General features: G+C 44.5%; 1 protein-coding gene across 2 annotated transcripts in view; it reads left to right on the top strand.

The window, feature by feature from the left end:
- Positions 1-1,266: 1,266 nt before the first annotated feature.
- Positions 1,267-20,610, top strand: part of Myom1 (myomesin 1) — a 137,162-nt gene continuing 117,818 nt past the window's right edge. Inside the window, exons 1-2 of one of the 2 annotated variants that reach the window (XM_004635793.2) lie at positions 1,267-1,623; positions 5,398-5,711. In XM_004635793.2, coding sequence (XP_004635850.1) covers positions 5,425-5,711 — 287 coding nt within the window. In that variant the 5' untranslated portion in view covers positions 1,267-1,623; positions 5,398-5,424. The remainder of the gene's footprint in view (positions 1,624-5,397; positions 5,712-20,610) is intronic. The other variant, XM_023720381.1, reaches the window with a different exon arrangement.

Genomic DNA, 20,610 nt, shown 5'->3' with positions numbered 1-20,610 from the left:
GCACCAGGCGGCCTTGGTTGGGGAGCTTCCTCATCAGCTTCTGGCACACACGTTGAGGGCTGCAGAGCCATCATCACTTTTTTTTTTTTTTTGTCACAGGGTGGCTGGAGCCCATTAGACACCTTGGGGCAGTCGAGGGCAGCCTGGCCTTGTTTGGTCTTGTGGGGCAGCATCCCTCACATGGTCTGCCAGAAGTGAGCAGTGACCTTTGCTTTCTTTTCTTTTTTTTAATAGTTGGAATTTTTTTTTTTTTTTTTTTTTTTTTTTGCCTGCTCAGCCTCTCCTGGGGGCGGGGCTGGTATAGCACGTGATGCTGGAGATCGAGCTGCAGTCCCTGCGCTTGCCTACGCAGGCGCTTTAAACCACTGAGCTATCTCACTGGCCTGAACTTTTCTATTATTCCTCTTAGTAGTAATACTGGACATTGGTGAGCTTTTATTTTGTGGCTGTCCCTGGGTAAATGCTTTGTCTTCATCACCATGTTTAATTTCTACAGCAGTCCCATAATTGGGATTCTGTTGTCTCTTTTCTCAGAGAAAGAAATTCAGGCATATGCAAAAGGAAACTGCATGAGGTCATGTGACTGTGAAAGGGCATCCATGGATTAGAATCTGGATCTGGCTTAGTCCACAGTGAGGCTCTAACCACAGATTACACCTCACTGGGTGCACCATCTGAGAAACAAAGACTCTCTTGTTGGTTACATCGATCCTACTCTGAGTTTCAGAAAGATATAACACTGATTGCCAGCTAGCTCTGATTGGGCATGTCTAATCCCAGCACTCTGGGAGGCTGAGGCAGGAAGATCGCAGTTCCAAGCCCATTCTGAGCAATTTAGGAAGGTCTTGTCAAGAAGTTTAAAAGGCTGGGGATGTAGCTCAATACAAAAGCCCTAGTTCAACCCCTAATGTCCCTCACCTGGACCAAATCCTCCTCAAAAGCCTTCAGTGAATTAAGCAGCAGGCCTGCTTTGTGATTTTCCTGAACTGAGAGTAACGGTGGCTTGTGCATCGTGAGCCCCAACGCACCACCACACACAACCAGCTCCCGTTTTGCCTCGAGCTGGGTTCGGGCTCTTTCTTTCGCTTCACGTCTTGAGAGGCACTACACACGGGTTGCTGATGGCACACCCAGAGCCCTCGCTTGGCATTCCATGAAGTCCATTTGGAGAATCGGATTACTACAGCTATTTTTAGCTCTCAACACAAACCACTCTTTCCATTACACTTTTAAATACTTAGTGACAAAGTGACACGGAGCACTGCTCTGACAGCCCAATGCAAAGCCTGCCTTTGATTTAATTAGGCCAGAGCCGCGTCTGGCACTGACGGAACCACACTTCCGAGGCAGCGCCCTACCTGTGCCTGTCCTCTTCTGGGCTTGGGACGCCCTCCCCATCTGCTGCTATATTTATCTGCCTACTTGGCCATAAAAGGCTGGCTGTGAGGCCTGACATTCTGCTGCCTGACCACATGCCTTATTTTTGAACTGGCCCCCAGGTTCCTGTCTCCAGTGCGGCCCCTTAGCTCTCCCTTGGATTCAGCCTAGCTGGGGTTTTCGTTGTCTTATCCGGCTCCTCACAGCATCGGAACAGTTCCACCACCCTTGGTCCTTTGGAAGCTGGTGAGTGTGACACTGGTGCAGAAAAATGTGCTTAGTCAGTGCGTGCCTTCTTCCAGCTCCTCAGCTCAGCAGCTTTCCAGCAGGGATGTCAAAATAGCGGAGAAACAGGAAAGCTAAGCTCCCAGAAAGGAAACCAGGCTGCAGGCTGTCCGTGGGCTTGGGAGGCTGTTCTCTCAGATCGTAGTATGCTTTTTAAATTAGGTTGCTGTTCTGGAACTATAAGGTCATGTCTGTCATAGATACAACTGTTAAGTATTTCCAAGGTACAGCTCAGAAGTTTGCTTCAGATCTGGAGTGGCTGAGGGACAGGAAAGCCTGGGTTTTACCCATCAATAGGCCTGCGTTACTCAGTCACGAATTAATCTGAAAGGAGGCAAATTAACCCTGCAGTCGCTAGAATGTGATTCAGGGTTTTTTCTCTGGTGGTACGATGTGGATGAAGGTGTGAGTACTTTGTGACAGCTGAACTGGCCTCTGTGAAGCTCTACAAGATTGCAATTGCAGAATTTGTACGTCTTCCTAAATTCTCAAATTATTTTCAGAAAACAAATATAGTCTTTAAAGAAACAGAAGACAACAAAATCATCTTTCCAGCCAACAAACTCTAGCTGTCATGCACTGAAGGCAAACGTTGCCTACTTGATGAGGCAAAAGTTATACCTTCTGGCCAAAGGTCAGCCAGCCCTAGTGACTTCAAGTCAACCCTGTTTATGTGTACTAAACAATCCATGTGCATGGAAGGGTAAATATGAAAATGGTTGTACTGGGGACAATTAGAGTGGATGGGGCAGACTACATAAAGATTTTATTTTGTAAAAATTATGGCATACTATGAAGACAACACTATGCAAGGTATTAATCATTATAACTGTCCTACTAACCTGTTTTGAAACTGTTTGATTGCTATTTATTTCTCAATAAAATCAATTAAAAAATTATAGCATTTCAAATTATCTGGGTAATGATTTCACCTTATAACATAATACAGTGGGAGGCCCTTTATTATTTATTTGGAAGTCATTCAGATAAGATTTACCATGTGACAGTGTGGTTTGTATCTTGATAGAACCTTACCTAATATCTTTATAACTACTTCACTTAATTCTATATTAATATAGTCTAATTCCTGCACCATCATAGTTCACCTAATAATTATTCACTATGCATTAATAATTATTATTCATTTAATAACAGAAAATAACAATCTGTTTAAGGGTTGAAGCAGGGTGGCTTGCTAGCAGCTGGCTTTTGCCTCTTAGGAAATTCCATGTAGACTGGTATCGTCCATGAGCTAAGATAAATATTTCTGGAGCAAAGTTTGCTGGGTTTTCTTCTCTAGGGAATGCAATGCTGACTTAAGTCATTTAAATAAAAAGTAGTTTGAAATTTGACAAAAATATGGTGATCTTGAAAGGATTTACTCCTTAATACTATTTTTAAGAAAAATAAGGTTTGAAAAAAACCTGGATTATTTCAAAACTAATTTTTCTTATAAAACTTTAGAAGAACATTTCAGAACATCAACAAAAGCATTTTTAAAAAAGGGTGGGGACCTCAAGAAAACTCTGACCCTGTTCTGTGCTGTTCTTGTGGCTGATGGGCCTGTGAAAAGATTATTCCAGGAAGCTAAGTGATGTGAGGTGTCTTCTCCCAATGCTAAGCAAACTTATCTTTGGCTTTCAGAACTGTCCCATCAGGTTCACAAAGCCGCCTGCCACACAGAGGGCTACTGGCTCTCCTACGTCTTCTTGTGGGAAGATGGGAAGCCTTCAGGTTCCTAATCAGTCAAAAGCCTGAAGCTAGGCCTTTTGAAGGACTTCTGAGATTTGAGTTTGTTTATAACCTTGTCACACCCCAGGAACAGGTCCTGGCACTCAGTTTTCTGTTTGTAATTGTCATCACATGCCGTTCCCCAAATGTAGGTATCTCTGTGCCCGAGTCACACATCTGACTTCCCACTTAATGTCACCGCCTGTAGGACCAGCTGGCTTTGCAAACACGGAGCACCTCTGCTGGGCGGTAGCTCTCGGGTAGGGCACTTGCCTAGCGTGTGTGAGTCCCTGGTACTGAAAATCAGGCACAGATCGCATGGAGCCAGTCTCCTCTCCTATCCCAAACTGATGATGTTCTGTCCGCCCCACCTCAGTCAATAGCAACTTCAGTCTTCCGGTTATAAAAGCGTTGGGGTTCTTTCACCCTCACAACTTTTTGCAGTACTACTGATTCTGCCTTCAAATCCTGTGTGGCTCTGACCACTTTTCAAGCTTCTCTGTCAACTGTAGCATCGCTTCCCTGGACCTCGCAGGGGCCTTTGAGTATATGTGCACCACCCACGGCCACCATACTAGAGCACCGCAGGCGGGCTGGCTCAGCCAACAGCAATCCATGTTCTTGCAGTTCTGAGGCTAGATCTCTGGGATTGGGAGTTGGCGGAACTTTTTCCTGAGGCCTCCCTTCGGCTTGTGGATGCCCCTCTTCTCCCTGTGTGTCCATAAGCTCTTCCATGATGTGGGTCTCGATTTCCTTTTCTTTCTTTCTTCAGTCATGTTGAGTCTTCCTAGTGACCTCATTTTAATTTCTTTTTAGGTCCCTATCTCCAAATGTAGTCACATTCTGAGATGGCAGGGGCTAGGCCCTCAGAATATGAATTTGGGGGGCTATGGCTCAGCCTGTAACAGCCTCCTGGTGGATCTCCTGGCTTTCCTGTTGATCCCTGAATCCTCTCTTCTTCAGAAATCAGCAGAAGTGATCCTGGACCCTTGCAGTGGCTTCTTAGCCCATTCAGGATCAAGGCCAAAGTCCTTTCTGTCTCTCTCGGGCCTTGTACCATCTGCCTTGCCCCCGCCTGCCCCTCACCTCTCTGACATCATTTGTACCTCAAGCCCCTCCCAGCCCCTGCAACCCACTGGCTGTTGGTGGCACCCGGAGCACAAGGCACACAGCTGTGCTCTTGGCCCCCTTGTGTGGACTGTCCCTCTCTCCTGTGCTGTTCTCCTGCTCGGATGCCACCTTCCAGCAAAGCCACCCCATACGAGGTTACTGAAATCTGTGTCTGAATAAAAGATAACAAGAAACAGAGAGAGAGAGCACTTTTGCAAAAGGGTAGGGGACTGAAAGATGAGGGCGGGGGAGGGGGGAGGATGCGGATGTGTCTTGTGCGCGCCCCAACTCCCCGTGAAAAATCGCTCTGTATGGAAAGCCTGGATGTTCGAAAATGTAAAAACTCAAATGTAGTCATCCCTTCTCACTCTCCTGCCTTCTCTTTATGGCACTGAAACCAGCCAGAGGTGTCTGCTTTCTCACTTATTTTCACTGTCGTCTGTCTTCTACACTAGGACACGTGTACAGGTATGCAGGCCTACCCCAGATCTCCAGGCCAGAGGCTGCTCAGTGGCTGCTCGCTAATTACTCGTTGAGTGAACACCACTTTGTTCCATGTCATCACATATTCTCCCAGATGAAGCCCCTCAGGATAGAATGCCGGAAAATTAGAAATAAGTGTTATAGGGGGTCAGAGAAAAAAGCCACCAATACCCAGGGTAGGGACAGTTAATCTGTCAAGCCTTCCTAGATAGAAAGGAAAAAGAAGGCACCATGGCAGATGGGGACACACACAGGACTTTGATGGGTATAACCACTTAAACGCACCTTCACATCCTTTCCCGCCCACTCTTTGGGAAGAAAAGAGTGTGACACCTCGTGCAGGTGGGTGTAGAAGACTTGTTCTGTGGGATTCACTCCCCAGAAGTTCACTCAAGAATTGCTCTCCCATAGGTTGCCTGCATCCCTGAGGGGCGCAAGATGGCTTTGCCTTTTTACCAGAAGTCCCACCAGCACTATGACCTCAGCTACCGCGACAAGGACCTTCGCACCGCCATGAGCCACTACCAGCAGGAGAAGCAGCGCTCGGCCATCTACACACATGGCTCCGCAGCCTACAGCAGCCGCTCCTCCGCCGCCCACCGCCAAGAGTCCCAGGCCTTCAGCCAGGTAGCGGCCTCCTCCCAGCAGCAGGCCTCGCACTACTCCCTCGGCGCTGAAGTCAGACGCAAGGCCACCTCAGCCTATGACTATGGCTACTCCCACGGGTAGGTCATGAGCGGCCTTCCAACCAGGAAAGAGGTGCATGCTCTGAATAACCTCCCTGGTCATTTCTCCTTTCTCCTCAAACGCCCAGCCTTCCAGGTGTGGAGGCTGCTCTAGACAACCTGTGTCCTTCCTACCTGCTTCCCTTTCTTGTCTCTGAGATTCACAGAGAGCTTCACAATCTCACCGGCAGTGTTTAGTTGCCAGCTGTGACATTTCTAGAAGCAGGAGAACTCGCCACAGGCAACTGCTGCAGCAGCGGCAGAGTCAGAAAATAGCATTTCAATACTCACAGCCAGTTTTCTAGCTCTTACAGTGTTTCTGCTTAGATGAGGTGCATAGAATTTGCAATTCACAGGTCATAGGAGACTACACAAAAGCAGAGATGTGTTTCTTTTGTCAATATCTGAAAGATCATCTTCAAAATTCTGAGCTATTAGTCACACAGCAAATAGTTGTTATTGTTGTTTTTAACCTGGAGCATTTTTCTGAGTAACATGGCCTTATCTGGGTCCACCTAAGAATAATAGAAACAACCCTGTATTCCAACAAATTTAGATGCATCAGCCCCTGGTAATGAGGGAAGCTGTATTCTAGAAAAGAGTTATTTTAGGGTTCTCGGAAGGGTGGAATGTCCTATCTGTCTGGTCTGAAAGGCAAGCCCAGGGCCTCATTTCTTCAACAATAGAACCAAGATAAATGTGGGCTGTTGTATCCAGAACTCCTCTGGAGCTCTTAGACTGGGGTGGGAGCTGAGACTGCTTTACTGCATCGAGTGACTGGATCCTCCACACAAAGTGAGGTGTTTCACTCTTGCTGGGGGAGTTTCAGCGACCTCACTGCCAGTGGTCGATATCAGAAAAGAAAGTTCCGTGGGGAGTCTGCAGCCATGCAGGAGGACAGAGGAGGCTGCCGTGGCACCACGAAGCAGCAGTGTCCCCAGGAGAATGCCCTTTCCTGTCGATTGTGCAGTTGGCCTTTCCATGTGTGGGCCCAGCCTGATAAATGTTGGGGAGACATTTACTTTTTCAGTCTAAGGCAATATTTATTCTCTCGTTATTCAGGATGAAATATTTTGGGCCAGCCAGATAGCTCAGCAGATTGAAGTGCCTGCTTAGGCAGATGCGGGGGCCAGGGGTTTCATCACTGGCCTGCTGTGCCAACCCTGTCCCCGGGGCAAGCTGAGACTGTGATTGAGACTGGGCGTGGTGGTGCACGCCTGTAATCCCAGAGCTTGGGAGGTGGAAAAACAAAAGATCACTACAAGTCTGATCTGTGTAGTGAGACCCTGTGAACCCTGTACACCCTGTACTAAATACATAAAAAAAAAAAAAAAGAAAAAGAAATATTTCATGGGCATTTAAACACCACTTGCAAGGTAAAGGGATCTTCACTGTCATCCATAGCCTACAGAGAGAAGAGCTGATTTTCAAAATGGAGACATTTCTGGGCTATGTAGTTGGTACACCTGGTGCCTCTAATCTTTTTCTGGCAAAGATGGTATTTTTTTGTTATTATAACATAATTTTGTCTTCCAAACATAAATATCTGGCAGGGAAACAGGAAAAAGCATTTATCTCTAGGCATCTAAAAAATTCTTGAAATCATCAAGTGCTTTATATGAACAGATAGGAAGAAGGCCTCCACGGGCCGAAGTCCTGAATGCCCCTGGGTGGGAGCAGCACCTGATCTGCAACTCTCCTTTTGTCACCAACAGCGACCTCCTGGGCGCATCTGTCAGGTTCAGTGGCAGAGCCAGAGTCCGCCGGGGCGTGCCCGGAACGCATCGTGGCTCTGAAATCCCACTTCAGATGGAACAGGATCTTGTGGTGCGCTCGATTTCAGGGGTCATGTTCTGCCACGGGGTACTCGCGAGGATCCCGTGTTGGCGGCCCCTGTGGAAACAGTGTCACAGAGGGGAAATTTACGTCTCTTAGCACTTGCTTCAAATGAATTCTTCCAAGGAAACGCTGGGAGGAATTAACACCGTGTGTATGCGGCAGCATCATTTCATTCTCCTGAAAAATGTTCCATGGGTATGTTCAAGAGCCTCATTTAGGAAAGCAGCTGTCCCGTAACAGAGAAGGAGTGCATTTTCCTGGACTGTATGTGCCAGGGCTGTGAAAGCTGGGTGTTTCAGTATCCTGCAGTTGTCGCCATAGCTTCTGGAATGCTTGTTTCATTTTTCCAATGTGGAAGAATCTATAGAATTTTACGTACTTGTATTTGCAAATTGTCTTCATCTCTTCATCTCTTTTGTTAAAAATATTTTAAATTTATGAAAGCCTTTTGCAATTTATGTAATAACCATATTTACTCATAATCTGATTTATTATATCAAATACTAATAATTGATCTTAAATATGTTTCATTCCAAAAATATTTGCTGAATATACTCTTTGGAAGCCTTGGCTGTTTTATTTATGAAACCCATAGCCAACAGACTCCTTGCGAAATGGAGCTGGAAAATGCACTCCTTTCGCCCTGCTCAACACCACAGCTCGGTCCTCCCCGCTATGTGCATCTGTATGCAGGCAGGTAGGTATGTAGCGGTGGCTGCTATGTTGAACAACTCAAGCTCTGGGTAGAAACACTGAGGTAGAAATAGGAGGGGGAAGAAAATGCTGCCTGCTTTCCTTTGTACCCTGCAATATAGAAGACCAAGAAGGCCCTCGTCATCCGGGAGTTATTTTGCTTTCTTTTTTAAGACCTGAAAAGCACAGGTGCAGGTAATATTTTTTGAGCACTTCCAAATCTTCTTCTCAATTGCTTCCAGTTGTATTCAAGTTTATTTGGAGTGAAATGATCTTTCCTTCTAAAGAAGTACAGTACAGTACAGTACCTCTTTGGGTTGTGAGCAGTGTTCTTGGTGGGGGCCCCAGAGCTGGGAATGTACCTCTGTGGGGTTCATTTAGTAGGAACTAGGCCCGGTCTATTTTTAGCCTCTGCTTTGTAGCTGGGTGTCCAATGTTAAAGTGGAAACTGGGAGGTCTGCGTGCTCAGGGCCTGGCTGACCTTTGGGTCTTAGAACAATGGCTTGCTCAGTGGCCTGTGGTTGCAGCACAACTTGGTTACTGACTAGGCTCCGAGCAGTGGGTTACAAAATAAATTCTGGAAGGCTCACTCCGAATGCCTTTATTATTGCTCACAGTGAGGGGGAACAAGCCCTAAGGAAAGCACAAAGCCTCCTGGAATGACAAGATTGTTCCTCTTATGCTAACAGTCAAGCAGCATTTTAAGGATCTGACAGAGAACTAGTACTCATGACCACTTTGCCACTGTTAGGCAAGGGCTCTAAATCTCTGCTTCTGAGTGGATTCCAACAGCGCTTTGGATGACTGAAATTACCCAAGTGCAAAATCTGATGCATTCTGTCCATGTGTGCACAGTTACATACAGAAGAGTTTTTGGGAGAAAGGGACTGCCGTGCACCTCAGAGTCCCAGAGAACTCCGCGGCCTAACGAAGGTCAGAGCCACTGTGAGAAAGCCCAGTGTATGCCCTGAACATCCTTGCCTAATGCTAGTAATCTGAAGATCTGGGGTAATGCAAGACAGATGTTTTTAGAGGATGTGGTGTTATGGGAGCAGGGTGGCTTCCGTTCTTACAGCCACAAGTCACACATTCCATTGGAAATAACAAGAGAAATAATCTACTCTACGTGGCAAGGAGGGATGAATGACTTTTAAAGCCATAGAAAACTGCAGTAGAGCTCCTGGAGGGTGAAAGGGCTTGGAGCTGACTCTTAACCTCCACAGCAATGGTAGAAATTTAATTTTCTTATTCTAAGCAAATTAAAATTCAGCCCATATGAAGCACTTCAGCTACACAGGATGAGCGTTCAGATCTGTTACTTCTTACAGTACCAAAGACAAGCCATTTAATAGCTTTGGCTTTCAATTTTCTTATCTGCTAGAAGAGGATGATAATTTCTACTTCCTAGAGTTATTATAAAGACCCCATACTATAGAAGATGCAGAGCTGAACTGTGTAGTGCGGTACAGTTGAGGCACTATTCATCCGTTCAACAAATATTTACTGAGCACCTCCTAGGTGCTGAATTCTGGTCTAGGTACTTGGGGTAAGTTCCCGAGCCAGCATATTGGATTATATTGAATGACATATTATGCTAGAAGGGGGAAGCAATACAAATAGAGCAGAGTAGAAGAGATCAAAGGTGCAGGTTGGAGTTTTAAGTAGAGTGGTCAGGATTCATTTGGAAGCTGATACCTGAGCCAACATATGAAGTAGCCTAGAGGGTTAGCCGTGGAGCCAGGCGGGGCAAGAGCTCAGTAGGCAGCAGAACGGACACTGTGGGAGAGAATGGGAATGACATAAGAGGTCTATGGGGATGTCCGAAGGTGGAGGGTGGGGTCGGCCCCATGCGAAGGGCTTGGTGGGCTGCTGTAGTGGTTTTTTTTTTTTTTTTTGCAGAACCTGGGATCGAACTCAGGCCCTTGAGCTTGCCAGGGAATGTAGTTTTAATTTTGAGTTGGAGGAAGCGCAATCAAGCTTTCAACAGGAGAGTGATGGGCTCGACTCCCTTGTAAGCCGTAATAGGACCACTGGCCCATCCATGGAGAACAGACTACCAAGGCATGGGGCACAGCCCAGACGGGTTGCTGAGGTGGGAGGCCTAGAGGGCGGCAGCAGGGGCCAGAGCTTCCGGTCTGCTGGTAGTTGCCCAGTTCTTCATCCTGCGGGAGTCTCACAGCACCCCTCAGCACCCTGTGCAGGGGAGTTCTGAGGCTGTGACAAGATGCACGTAGACTGGCCGTACTCAGTGAATCCCCACAGATTCACGGGCACCATGACGGTAAAGCCACCTGCTTACCGTGCCTCTGCAAAGCTCCCACGTCATGCTGAGGAAAGCCCTTCTTCCATTGCTAGTGTTCTTTGGTGCTCAGTGAGAAAAGCCCGTTGGAACAAGCAATTGTTATATGTGATTCAAGCTCAGCAGTAGACTGAATACGTTGGGGTAGCTGAAGTGTTTGGAGCTGAGAGCTTAGACCTGCAGTGTCAGGACGCGTGCCCTACCATCGAGCTACGTATCCAGCTCAGGGGTGGCTGAATCTGAGTTTCAAAAAAGGATTGAGCCAGCGGACAGTTACAGAAATGAAGTTCACTTGTAGGAGTTTGTGTTTGCTGTGGCTGGGCTCGGGTTGGACCTCTCCCCCTAGAGCTCACGCTGAAATTCAGTCCCCAGTGGAAGGGTGTTGAGATGCGCCAGGGCTTTACAATGTGTTTGGGACAGCCACGCACTGCCCACACGGGGCAGTGGGTGTGCACTTGCTCAGGGCTTGTTCGCTACCCTGAGGATAAGTGGCCGCAGAGCGAGGCAGGCCCACAGGCCGCATTTTCTGCCCGTCCACTTTCTGCTGGGTTAGGACACAACACAAGGCACTCGCTTGCGGCCTCCAGAACGACGGGCTGACTACTTCCACTCTGGATGAATTATCCAATCTGTTATGCCTTTTATAGTAATAGAAAACGGCCAGAGGCAATATTCTTACTTTTTTTTCCCTCTAGAAATGTTATGGCCTTCTTTTTCAGTAATATTTTAATTATTATATATAAGAGAAAGAGACCATAGTTTCTGGATAACAAAAGTCAAAACATTCTAGGATTTACCTTCTGGTATTTAAGTACCAACAAAAGGATATTATGGTGCTTGTCATGTGATAGAAGTTTAGAAGAAAAGCTGACAAAAACATAAATACAGGGCCAGGAATGCAGCGTAAGTGCCTGCCTGGCAAGCTAAGGTCCTGATTTCGATTCCTGTTACAAATAAATAAAACAGAAAAACTAGCATTCCTTAACTAGAATTGAACTCATAGCTAGCTAAACACATCTCCAAACCTCTGCATATTTTATTTTGGGATAGGCTGGGTTTTATCTTGGAGTCCTCCTGCCTCAACCTCCTGGGGTGCTGGATTGCAGGCTTGAGCCACCACACCTGGTCAGACTTACTTCTTTAAAAGGCAGTAGAGGGGCTGGGGAGATGGCTTAGTAGACTAAGCGCTTCCCTGGCAAGTGCAGGGGCCTGAGTTCAATCCCTGGTTCTGCAAAAAAATAAGTAAGTAAATAAATAAATAAATAAAAGGCAGTAGAGTTGTGTTGTAAACCTCGAAGACCAACCCTAAATCCAAGAACACAGTCCTTGCGTGTGTCAGTCTTGCTTCTATTGACACCTGGCGGTTTGTGGAAAGAGCAAGGAGAGTCTCACACCCAATGATGCCGAAGTCACGTAATTGCCAATTTACGCATCAGTTGAACTGTGGAATGGCTCTATTGCAAGAAGGGACTCACACGTCATTCAAGCTCCTCCGTCGACAGCCACAGAAACAGGCTTAGCAAGAATTGATTTGCCCTTGGCTTCCTATGCTGCACAGTGAAAATATTATTTATCAGCTTCTTCTGCAATTCCAACAAAGTTTCAGGCATACCAGATTCTTCCAGAATGGTATGTGCCTTCCCTCTCCTCTCCGTGGGGAGAAGGTGCCCGTCCTGTCACAGTGGGCGTGCGGCGAGTGTGAGGGGGAGGGCCATGCACTCATGTCCCAGGGCTTGGAGGCGCAGCCTTAGCTCTGTCTCTGTGGAGTCTCGGCCCCCACAGTCCACACCTTCTTGCTGACCAGAGCGTGAGGGGAGCCAACATTCCCCTCAGAGATCTCTCGACCCCGGTGCCAAGGGGGCTGTTGCAGCAGGCTGACCTTTTCCCCTGCGGCTCCTTGATGAACTAAGGAAGCAGGGACACCCCAGGCCCCGAGGGGGGCCTCATGCAGTGTCTGTCAGTCACTGTGACCTTTCCTTTCGGGCAGTGGGCAGTGAGCATCTGAGTGTGTTGTGAACGAGTAAGGAACACTGGCTTTCCCAAGCACAGGACAACCGAGTCCTCAAACAGCTTAGCATCCATAAGGCATCTCTCGGGGCACGAGTGAGTGTCTTCCATAATGTCATGTCCAGAAAATAGAAACACTTTCTATGATCTAGGCTGCTTAAATTAATTTCTGACATAGAAATGGCTATAAACTGTATGGGATTTAAATCTCCCTGTTTTATTCCTTCACTCTTTCTGCAACACACGATGGGGTGTAGGTCAGACCCCCAAGATGTCTGCTTTGAGATCACGGCTATCATTAGCTGTAGAAAGTTACCAAGAAGAAAAGGAAAGTGTGACTGGCCAGTAGCAATTTAAATCATGGAAAAAGTGATAACTAGAAGGGATGAAATGTGGCCACAGTCTTAAGTTTCAAAAATTGAAAGTGAGATATTTCTATGGGGGAGGAGTTGAGACAGGCTCTCCCTGTGTAGCCCAGGTTGGCCTTGAACGCATGGCAATCCTCCTCCCTCAGCCTCCCTCAGCCTCCCTCAGCCTCCCTCAGCCTCCCTCAGCCTCCCTCAGCCTCCCTCAGCCTCCCTCAGCCTCCTGAGTGCTAGTGCTGGGATGACAGGTATATGTCAGCACACCTGGATGAAAGCGAGGTATTTCTATTGCCCAGAACATAAGACCAGGGATATCGATTTATTATGACATGAGAGTCAGTCAGTGTTGGCATTAGATAGCATCAAATACTGATCTAATTAAATTGATATTTGTATTTATAAATAAAAAATTCAGAACTTTGATAAAGATTATGTTGAATCTGCAGAATCAGTTTTTTAAAATGTGCCCTCTTAAAGTCAAGTCTCCCAGCCTATGGATGTGAGGTATTTATGTAGAACTTCACATATTTATAATATTTTGTAATTTTTGGCATACAAGTTATTTGATTGTGTTTGATGCTAATATTCTCGGGTTGTTCATTGTTGGTACATGGCAGTACAGTGGACTTTGTGAATTCAGATATTCATGTTGGCTTTTTTGTGTGTATAGATTCCTTAGGACTACTCACATATAAGAAATATTGTCTGGGGGCTGGGGATTTGGCTCAGTGGTAGAATGCTTGCCTAGCAAGCTGGAAGCCCTGGGTTCGGTCCTTGGCACCAAAAACAAAAAAACATAAACCTTCCCTAAAAAAAAAACAGTTCAACCAAGAAATATTGTCTGTAAGCAAAGGTAGAGTTTTTCCTCTGTTTTTCTGTTTGTTTTAACTAATTACCCTGCCTGGAACCACTAGTAAAATACCCAGCAGAGGTGGCCAGTGGCCACATAAAGAGGTATCTTTGCTGTGTTCTAGCCTTTGGGGGAAGGCATTTCATGTTTTACCCTTAAGTATATTTGCTAGAGTTTTCATAGACGGCTTATATTAGGCTAGGCAAGTTCTCTTCTAGCTCCATTTTCTTACATGCAAAAGCTCTTAATATGAAAAAAATGCTGAATTTTGTCAAATGCCTTTTCTGCATCTATTGAGGGGATAATATGGTTTTTATTCTTTATCCTATTGATACAGTATATTGTGCTGATTTTCAAATGTTAAATCAACCACACATTCCTGCTTTTATATGTTACGGATTCATCTTTTAAATATTGTGAAGGGTTTTTGCATCTGTGTTCATAAAGGATATTGTCTATAATTTCTTTAATTATAAAGCCTTTTTTTGGCTTTGTTATCAGGTAATGGTAATACCAGCCTTATAGGATAACTTGAACAGGGTTCTTTTCTCTATTTTTATGATATGTTTGTTTGTTTTCTGTACTGGGAATTGAACCCAAGTCTTTCATACTCAGCTATATCTTGAGGTCTTTTACTATTTTTTATTTTGAGACATGGTCTTACTAAGATACCCAGTGGGACTTGCCCTTATGATCCTCCTGGCTTATTCTTCTAGAATGCTGGAATTACAGGACAATGGCACCATGCTTGGCTTCCTTTCTCTATTATGAAAACAATTTGAAAATGATCGGTATTATTTCTTCTTAAATATTTGCCAAATTTATCAATGAAGCCACTGGGACATGGGCTTTTCACTGTGTGAATATCTTAAATTACTAATTTAATTTCTTTACTATTATTGATCTGCTCATATTTTTAAATTTCGTCTTGAATTAGTATTGGTAATTGAGATTCTGTAAGAGTTTTTCCATTTTCATCTAAGGAGTTTATTTGCTCCCAAAAGGAAATGATACTGTTTCTTTATTGGCTTCTTAATTTCTGTAGGGTTGGTAGTGATATCCCCTCTTTCATTCATGATTTTAATAAGTTATGTCTTGTTTCCTTAATAAGTTAATGGTTAGTCTTTTTATTGGTTTGCTTTTGTCTTTTTGAGACAGGATCTTGCTATTCAGTTCCGCCTTGCCTTGAGCTCACTTTGTAGCCCAGGCTGGTCTGAAATTTACAACGATCTTCCTGCATCAGCCTCCCAACTGCTGGGATTACAGGTGTGCTTCAAGGTCAGCTTTGCAAAAGTGTTGTCAGTTTTCTTGGTCTTCTCAATGAACCAACTTTTTTCCATATTTCTTACTTATTCAGTTTTATGTTTCATCAATTTCCTCTCTATTTGTAGCTGTGTTTCCCTAATGCTTTTGCATTTAGTTCAACCCTGCAGAGGCCATGGTTAAAAAACCTACATCATAGGTTGTGTGCATGTAAGAGACATTCGCTACTAGTATGTATTGAAATATGCAAAATATTAAAACACTACAAATCTACATGCATTTATCACATTTATGTAACAGATATGTGATTATTCTCTAACAAACATGTGACTATTCTTAGTATAGTCTAGGAATTCTTAAGAAGAGAAAAACAAAAATATAAAGAATAAAATTTTTCTTTTCTTTTTTTTTTTTTTAAATATCTATTTATTTATTTATTTGTGTGTGTGGCCAGCTCAGCCCACCAGGGGGCGGGGCTGGCTGGCATGTGGTGCTGGGGGATTGAACCGTAGTCCCTTGTGCTTTGCTAAGCTTGTTCTAAGTAGGTGCTTTAGACCACTAAGCCATCTCACCAGCCCAAAATTTTTCTTTTCAAAAAATTGAAACATGGGGCCGGCCAGATAGCTCAGCAGACTAAAGCGCCTGCTTAAGCAGAGCACAGTGGCCGGGTTCGATGCACGTGCCGAGATGGTGACTGAGACTGGACGTGGTGGCGCAAGCCTGTAATCCCAGCGCTTGGGAGGCTGAAAACAGGAGAACCACTACGAGTCCCATGCACATAGTGAGACCCTGTAGACGCTGTACTAGATACATAAAAAACCCTGAACTATAGACATTGCTTTTAAAAATATAACCAAAATGTCATTAACATTAATGAGTCAGAACCTTCAGTGGTTAGCTTTGCCAACTGTTTGTGCTAGTCATCGTAACCAATATTGCTTCACTCAAGACCTAGGTATTCTTCACAACACTTGCAAGGATATTGTAGTAAGTGACGTTTTGGATACAGGCGCCTGTCAGATCTTCTGCTCTCTGCTTGTGGAGGAAGCCTTCACTCTGCCGTCAGAATTTCCTTTAATTTGTATTGAAAATGGAGTTTCAGATGTCAGGTTTATGCACACTCAGAGAGACCTGTGAGTGCCTTTTATTTGTTCTGACCCAACTGGGGCAGGAGATTTCTTAGCCGCTTTCACGTTCACATTCAACTCCGTCACACTCATCGTGAGAGCTGTCATTCATGGAAGATTTTCAGCACCTCTTGGATTATTGAATTGATGTATTTTTCCATCCATTTTCAGCAGTAACTGGAAAAAGAAAACGACAGCTCTGACTTGGAGCTTGTAGTAGCTCCCAGATACCATTTACCATTGAGTATATCACAGACCCTAAGAAACACAGTGTAGCCACACAGATGGCTTAACCTAGCCTGGTACACCTGGGAAGCTAGTTACGACCTGGAGTCTGCTGCACCCACTACAGGTAACGACATTTAAGAAAAGAGTTTGTAGGGCTGGCCAAATAGCTCAGCGGATTAAAGCACCTATCTAGGCAGACACTGCGGCTGAGGTTTGATCGCCATTGTGCCATGCTGTGCCAGCCCCGCCCCCGGGCTGCTCTGAGAGGGTGACTGAGACTGGGCGTGGTGGTGCACGCCTGTAATCCCAGCTCTCGGGAGGCTGAAAACAGGAGAATCACAAATCTAATCTATGTAGTGAGTCCCTATAAGCCCTATAGACCCTGTACTAAAAATACATTTAAAAAAGAGAAAAAAAGTTTGTTTGAATCTCTCAGATCAACTCTGACTTCCAAAAGCTTAATCTTTTTTCTATCTTTTTTTATTATGTCTGTTTGTTTGAGACAGGGTCTCACTGTATGTCCAGTCCAGATTGGCCTTGAACTCACTATAGGCTGGCCTTAAACTCATAGTGATCCTCCCGCCTCAGTGTCCCCAGTCCTCGGATTACAGGGGCGCACCACCATGTCCAGCTATTTTTTCTGTCTTCTTATGGAAGAATCTTAGATTACTAATTTGAGATCTTCCTTTTTTTCTAACACATACACTTAAGCTATACACTTGCCGTAAGCACTGCCTTACCTATATCCTGTAAGTCTTAATGTGCTGTCTTCTTGCTTTCACATAAAAATGTTTTCTAATTTCTCATAATTTACTCTGTGACCAGTAGCATATTTAAAAATACATTGATACTTCCTGGTGTTTGAATATTTTTCCAAATTCCTTTTTTAAAAAAATTATTTATTTATTTATTTATTGTGTGTGTGTGTGTGTGTGGCCAGTTCAGCCCACCAGAGGGCGGGGCTGGCTGGCATGTGGTGCTGGGGGATTGAACCACGGTCCCTGTGCTTTGCTTAGCTTAGCTTGTTCTAAGTAGGTGCTTTAGACCACTGAGCCATCTCACCAGCCCCTCCAAATTCCTTTTGCTGTAGACTCTTGTTTAACTCTTCTGTTGCCAGGCAATATATTATCTGTGATTTCAGCCCTTTTCAGTTGATGGAGACTGTTTTATGGCGCCACATACACATTCTCCTTGAGAATGTTGAAAAGAACAGGACCTCTGATGGTACTGGGTGAAGTATTCCAGAAAGGTCTGCTGGGTCAAGGTGACTGGTCTTGTTATTCAGGTGTTCTGTTTCATTGCTGGCTTTCTGTCTAGCTGTCCTGTCACATATAGAGTGGGATACTGAAGTCTCAGACTGATTTTTTAGCTTTCTTTTTCCAATTTCATCCCGACTTTATGTACTTTGGGGGCTCTGTATGTGCATGTAAATTTTTGTTATTTTTTTGAGGAGCTGACCCTTTTGTCATTATGAAATGTCCCTAATTCTCTATTTTCTTCCATAATTTTATTGAGAGGCATATAGCAATGAGACCTAATTCTCTGTTATTTCTTGATTTAAAGTGCATATGGCTTGGTGCAGTTATAGCTGCTCCAGTTCCTTATAAGCGCTGTGCACACAATCTTTTTGTGTATCGTAAAGTTAGAATGTGTCCCTTGTGGCAGCCTATCACTGGACTAGCCGGGTGTGTCTTCTCTTCCAATCTGACAATCTCTGCTTGTTCCTTGGAGTTTTCATTTCCTTCACATTGAGCGAAATTACTGATATATTGTATTTATGTCTGCTACTTGTTTCTTTTAAAAATATATTTTGGCCAGATGTGGTGGTGCATGCCCGTAATCCCTGCACTTGGAAAGCTGAGGCAGAAGAATCGCCATGAGTTCAAGGCCAGCGTGGGCTACACAGGGAGGTGGGGAAGGCAGCGGCGGCCGCTCAGTCGCCCGGTCGCGAAGGCTCTGCCTGCGGCGCATGGCTTCCTCCGGAGTGTTTTGCTCGGCTGTTAGAACGTCCCCAGAAAGTAACATCGCCATGAAGCGGATCCACATGTAATCGAAGTATGAATTCATTTATTCATCACAGGAAACTGGACAATTTCCCAAACCCGTGATGATAAAGATTACTTTATGGAATTGGATTTTCATTTCTGTGACATTCAATGAGTTCTTAACTCTGCATCATGGGGATTTCAGTACCCGATTTGTAGTTCGGGAATGTCAAATCAACACCACAGCCGTTATGGGCAAAGTGACATGGGATTATGGTCTCCAAAGGAGAGGCCACAAAGGCGAGCCAGGGCTGTGTAAGACGAATAACTAGTGCTTCCTTTGTCCATAACTGAACTTGCTCTTCTTTGCCCTAAGCAGTTTAATGTGTCATGAAGTGAGACTGTTTATGCAGTGGTATGCAGAGAATTTGTAAATAAAAAATATAGCCAGGGATCTAGCCCATCAGTACAAGCGCCTGCCTGGCAAGTGCAAGATCCTGAGTGCAATTCCTGGTACAAAGTAGAACAAAAAAAATAAGTAAATAAATAAATAAAAATATATAGTTGGCACACCCTCAGCATATCTTTTTGTTTGTTTGTTTGGTTTGTTTTTTTGAGATAAGGTCTCACTGTGTAGTTGAGGCTATTCTTGAACTCACTGTGTAGCCAAAGTTGGCCTCAAACTCGAAGTGAGCCCCTTGCCTCAGCCTCCCAAGTGCTGAGATTACAGGCACACGCCCCCACATGTCGGCTTTTCTTTTCAGCCTCAATGTGCTTTTAGTAAACGTACTTAGTCACAGAAATTGGAGGAGACAGTAGAAAGAACACCAACCTAAGAATCAAGAACAGATCGGTACGAGGCCAGCCCAGCCTTCTGTGTGGAGGCAAGCTGCAAAGATTCTCTAGGCTTTGGCTTCCACGTCTGTAAAATAACAGCCCCGGCGTAATAAATGCTCTTGAAATCTTTGCTAGCTCTGGGATTCTATTGGCTGCTTTGTTGTTGCTTTTCCTGTGAAGGATGCTTATGAAGTTGTCTGAGCAGTTATACTTTTTTTCCGTTGAGAATTTGAGTTAGGTGCAGATATAAGCTCGTTTCTGAATCCTGGAGTATTTCCAGAGGTTGTGTTCTGGCTCGTGCTACATCCCTTCTCTGCGGCACCGCCAGTCCGAGGTGTGACAATATCACGCATACCAGAGTGTGTATCTGAAATCTGCTAACTGTAGACATATTGGCAGAGAACAGAGCACAGTTAGTAGCGGAGATCAGAAAAGGCGCACCTAGGCCCAGCGGTGGTGCAGGTGGCGAACGGGCGCACACGATGTGGTCCTTACCTACTCCTTGGTTTCACTGCCTACTTTAGTTGAAATTCAGAAAATTTCAAGCTCTAACCTGAGAACATCAAGAATAGTAGCTCTAATAGGTAAAAGGGTTGTTATACAGGCCTGTTCGTATCAACTGTAATATCTACTCAGAAACTGAGCTAAGGATTATTTTCAAAATTAAATGCAACTATGTATAAACATTGTGTTGTCTCCCAAGTGTAAGAAACTGAAAAAGTAAAGAAGACCACAAGTCTACCATAGATATTGTGAAAGGGAAAGAAACTACTCAAAAGGAAAGAGCAACTGGGATGGGTGAAAGGAGAAAAGAAGGAAGGAAGGGAATATATATATATATATATGATAGACATGTATACTACTGACTTCTTTTAGTTCATTAAAAATGGTTTGTGCTTATATAGTTTGATCAATTATGCATGCCTAAGTCGTGTAATGCGAACAACTACTTTGAAAATAACAGTGCGTAATATATTAGCCATTGTTAATCTCCTGTTACCTTGTTTCGAAATGCTATATATTTTTTTCTCTTTAAATAAAAAAGTTAAATGCAACTTAAAGTCCAAATGGTTATTACGCCCTTCTTTAGCTTTTTAGGGTCAAAGAAATTTAAAATCTACATATTTTATGGAATTCTTTTTTTTTTTCTTTTTGAGATCCGATCTCCCTATGTAGTCCAGGCTGGCCTTGCGCTCACTGGGTAGCCTGGGCTGGTCTTGAACTTGCCGTGATCCTCCTGCCTCAGCCTCCTGAGTGCTGGGATTACAAGCATGTTGCAATACTTCTTCTTATGGCTTGCTTCCTCTAAAAAATTGTCCAAACTTAAAATTTGATAGTATACAACGTCAGACTTTAGTATTAATGGATTGTGCCAAGATAGACCACTTACTAGGTTTCCATCACAT

Source organism: Octodon degus, unplaced genomic scaffold (assembly GCF_000260255.1).
Source record: "Octodon degus isolate 3935 unplaced genomic scaffold, OctDeg1.0 scaffold00075, whole genome shotgun sequence".
Lineage (NCBI taxonomy): Eukaryota > Metazoa > Chordata > Mammalia > Rodentia > Octodontidae > Octodon > Octodon degus.
The sequence above is the reverse complement of the archived record's forward strand: the minus strand, read 5'-3'. Positions and strand labels throughout refer to the sequence as shown.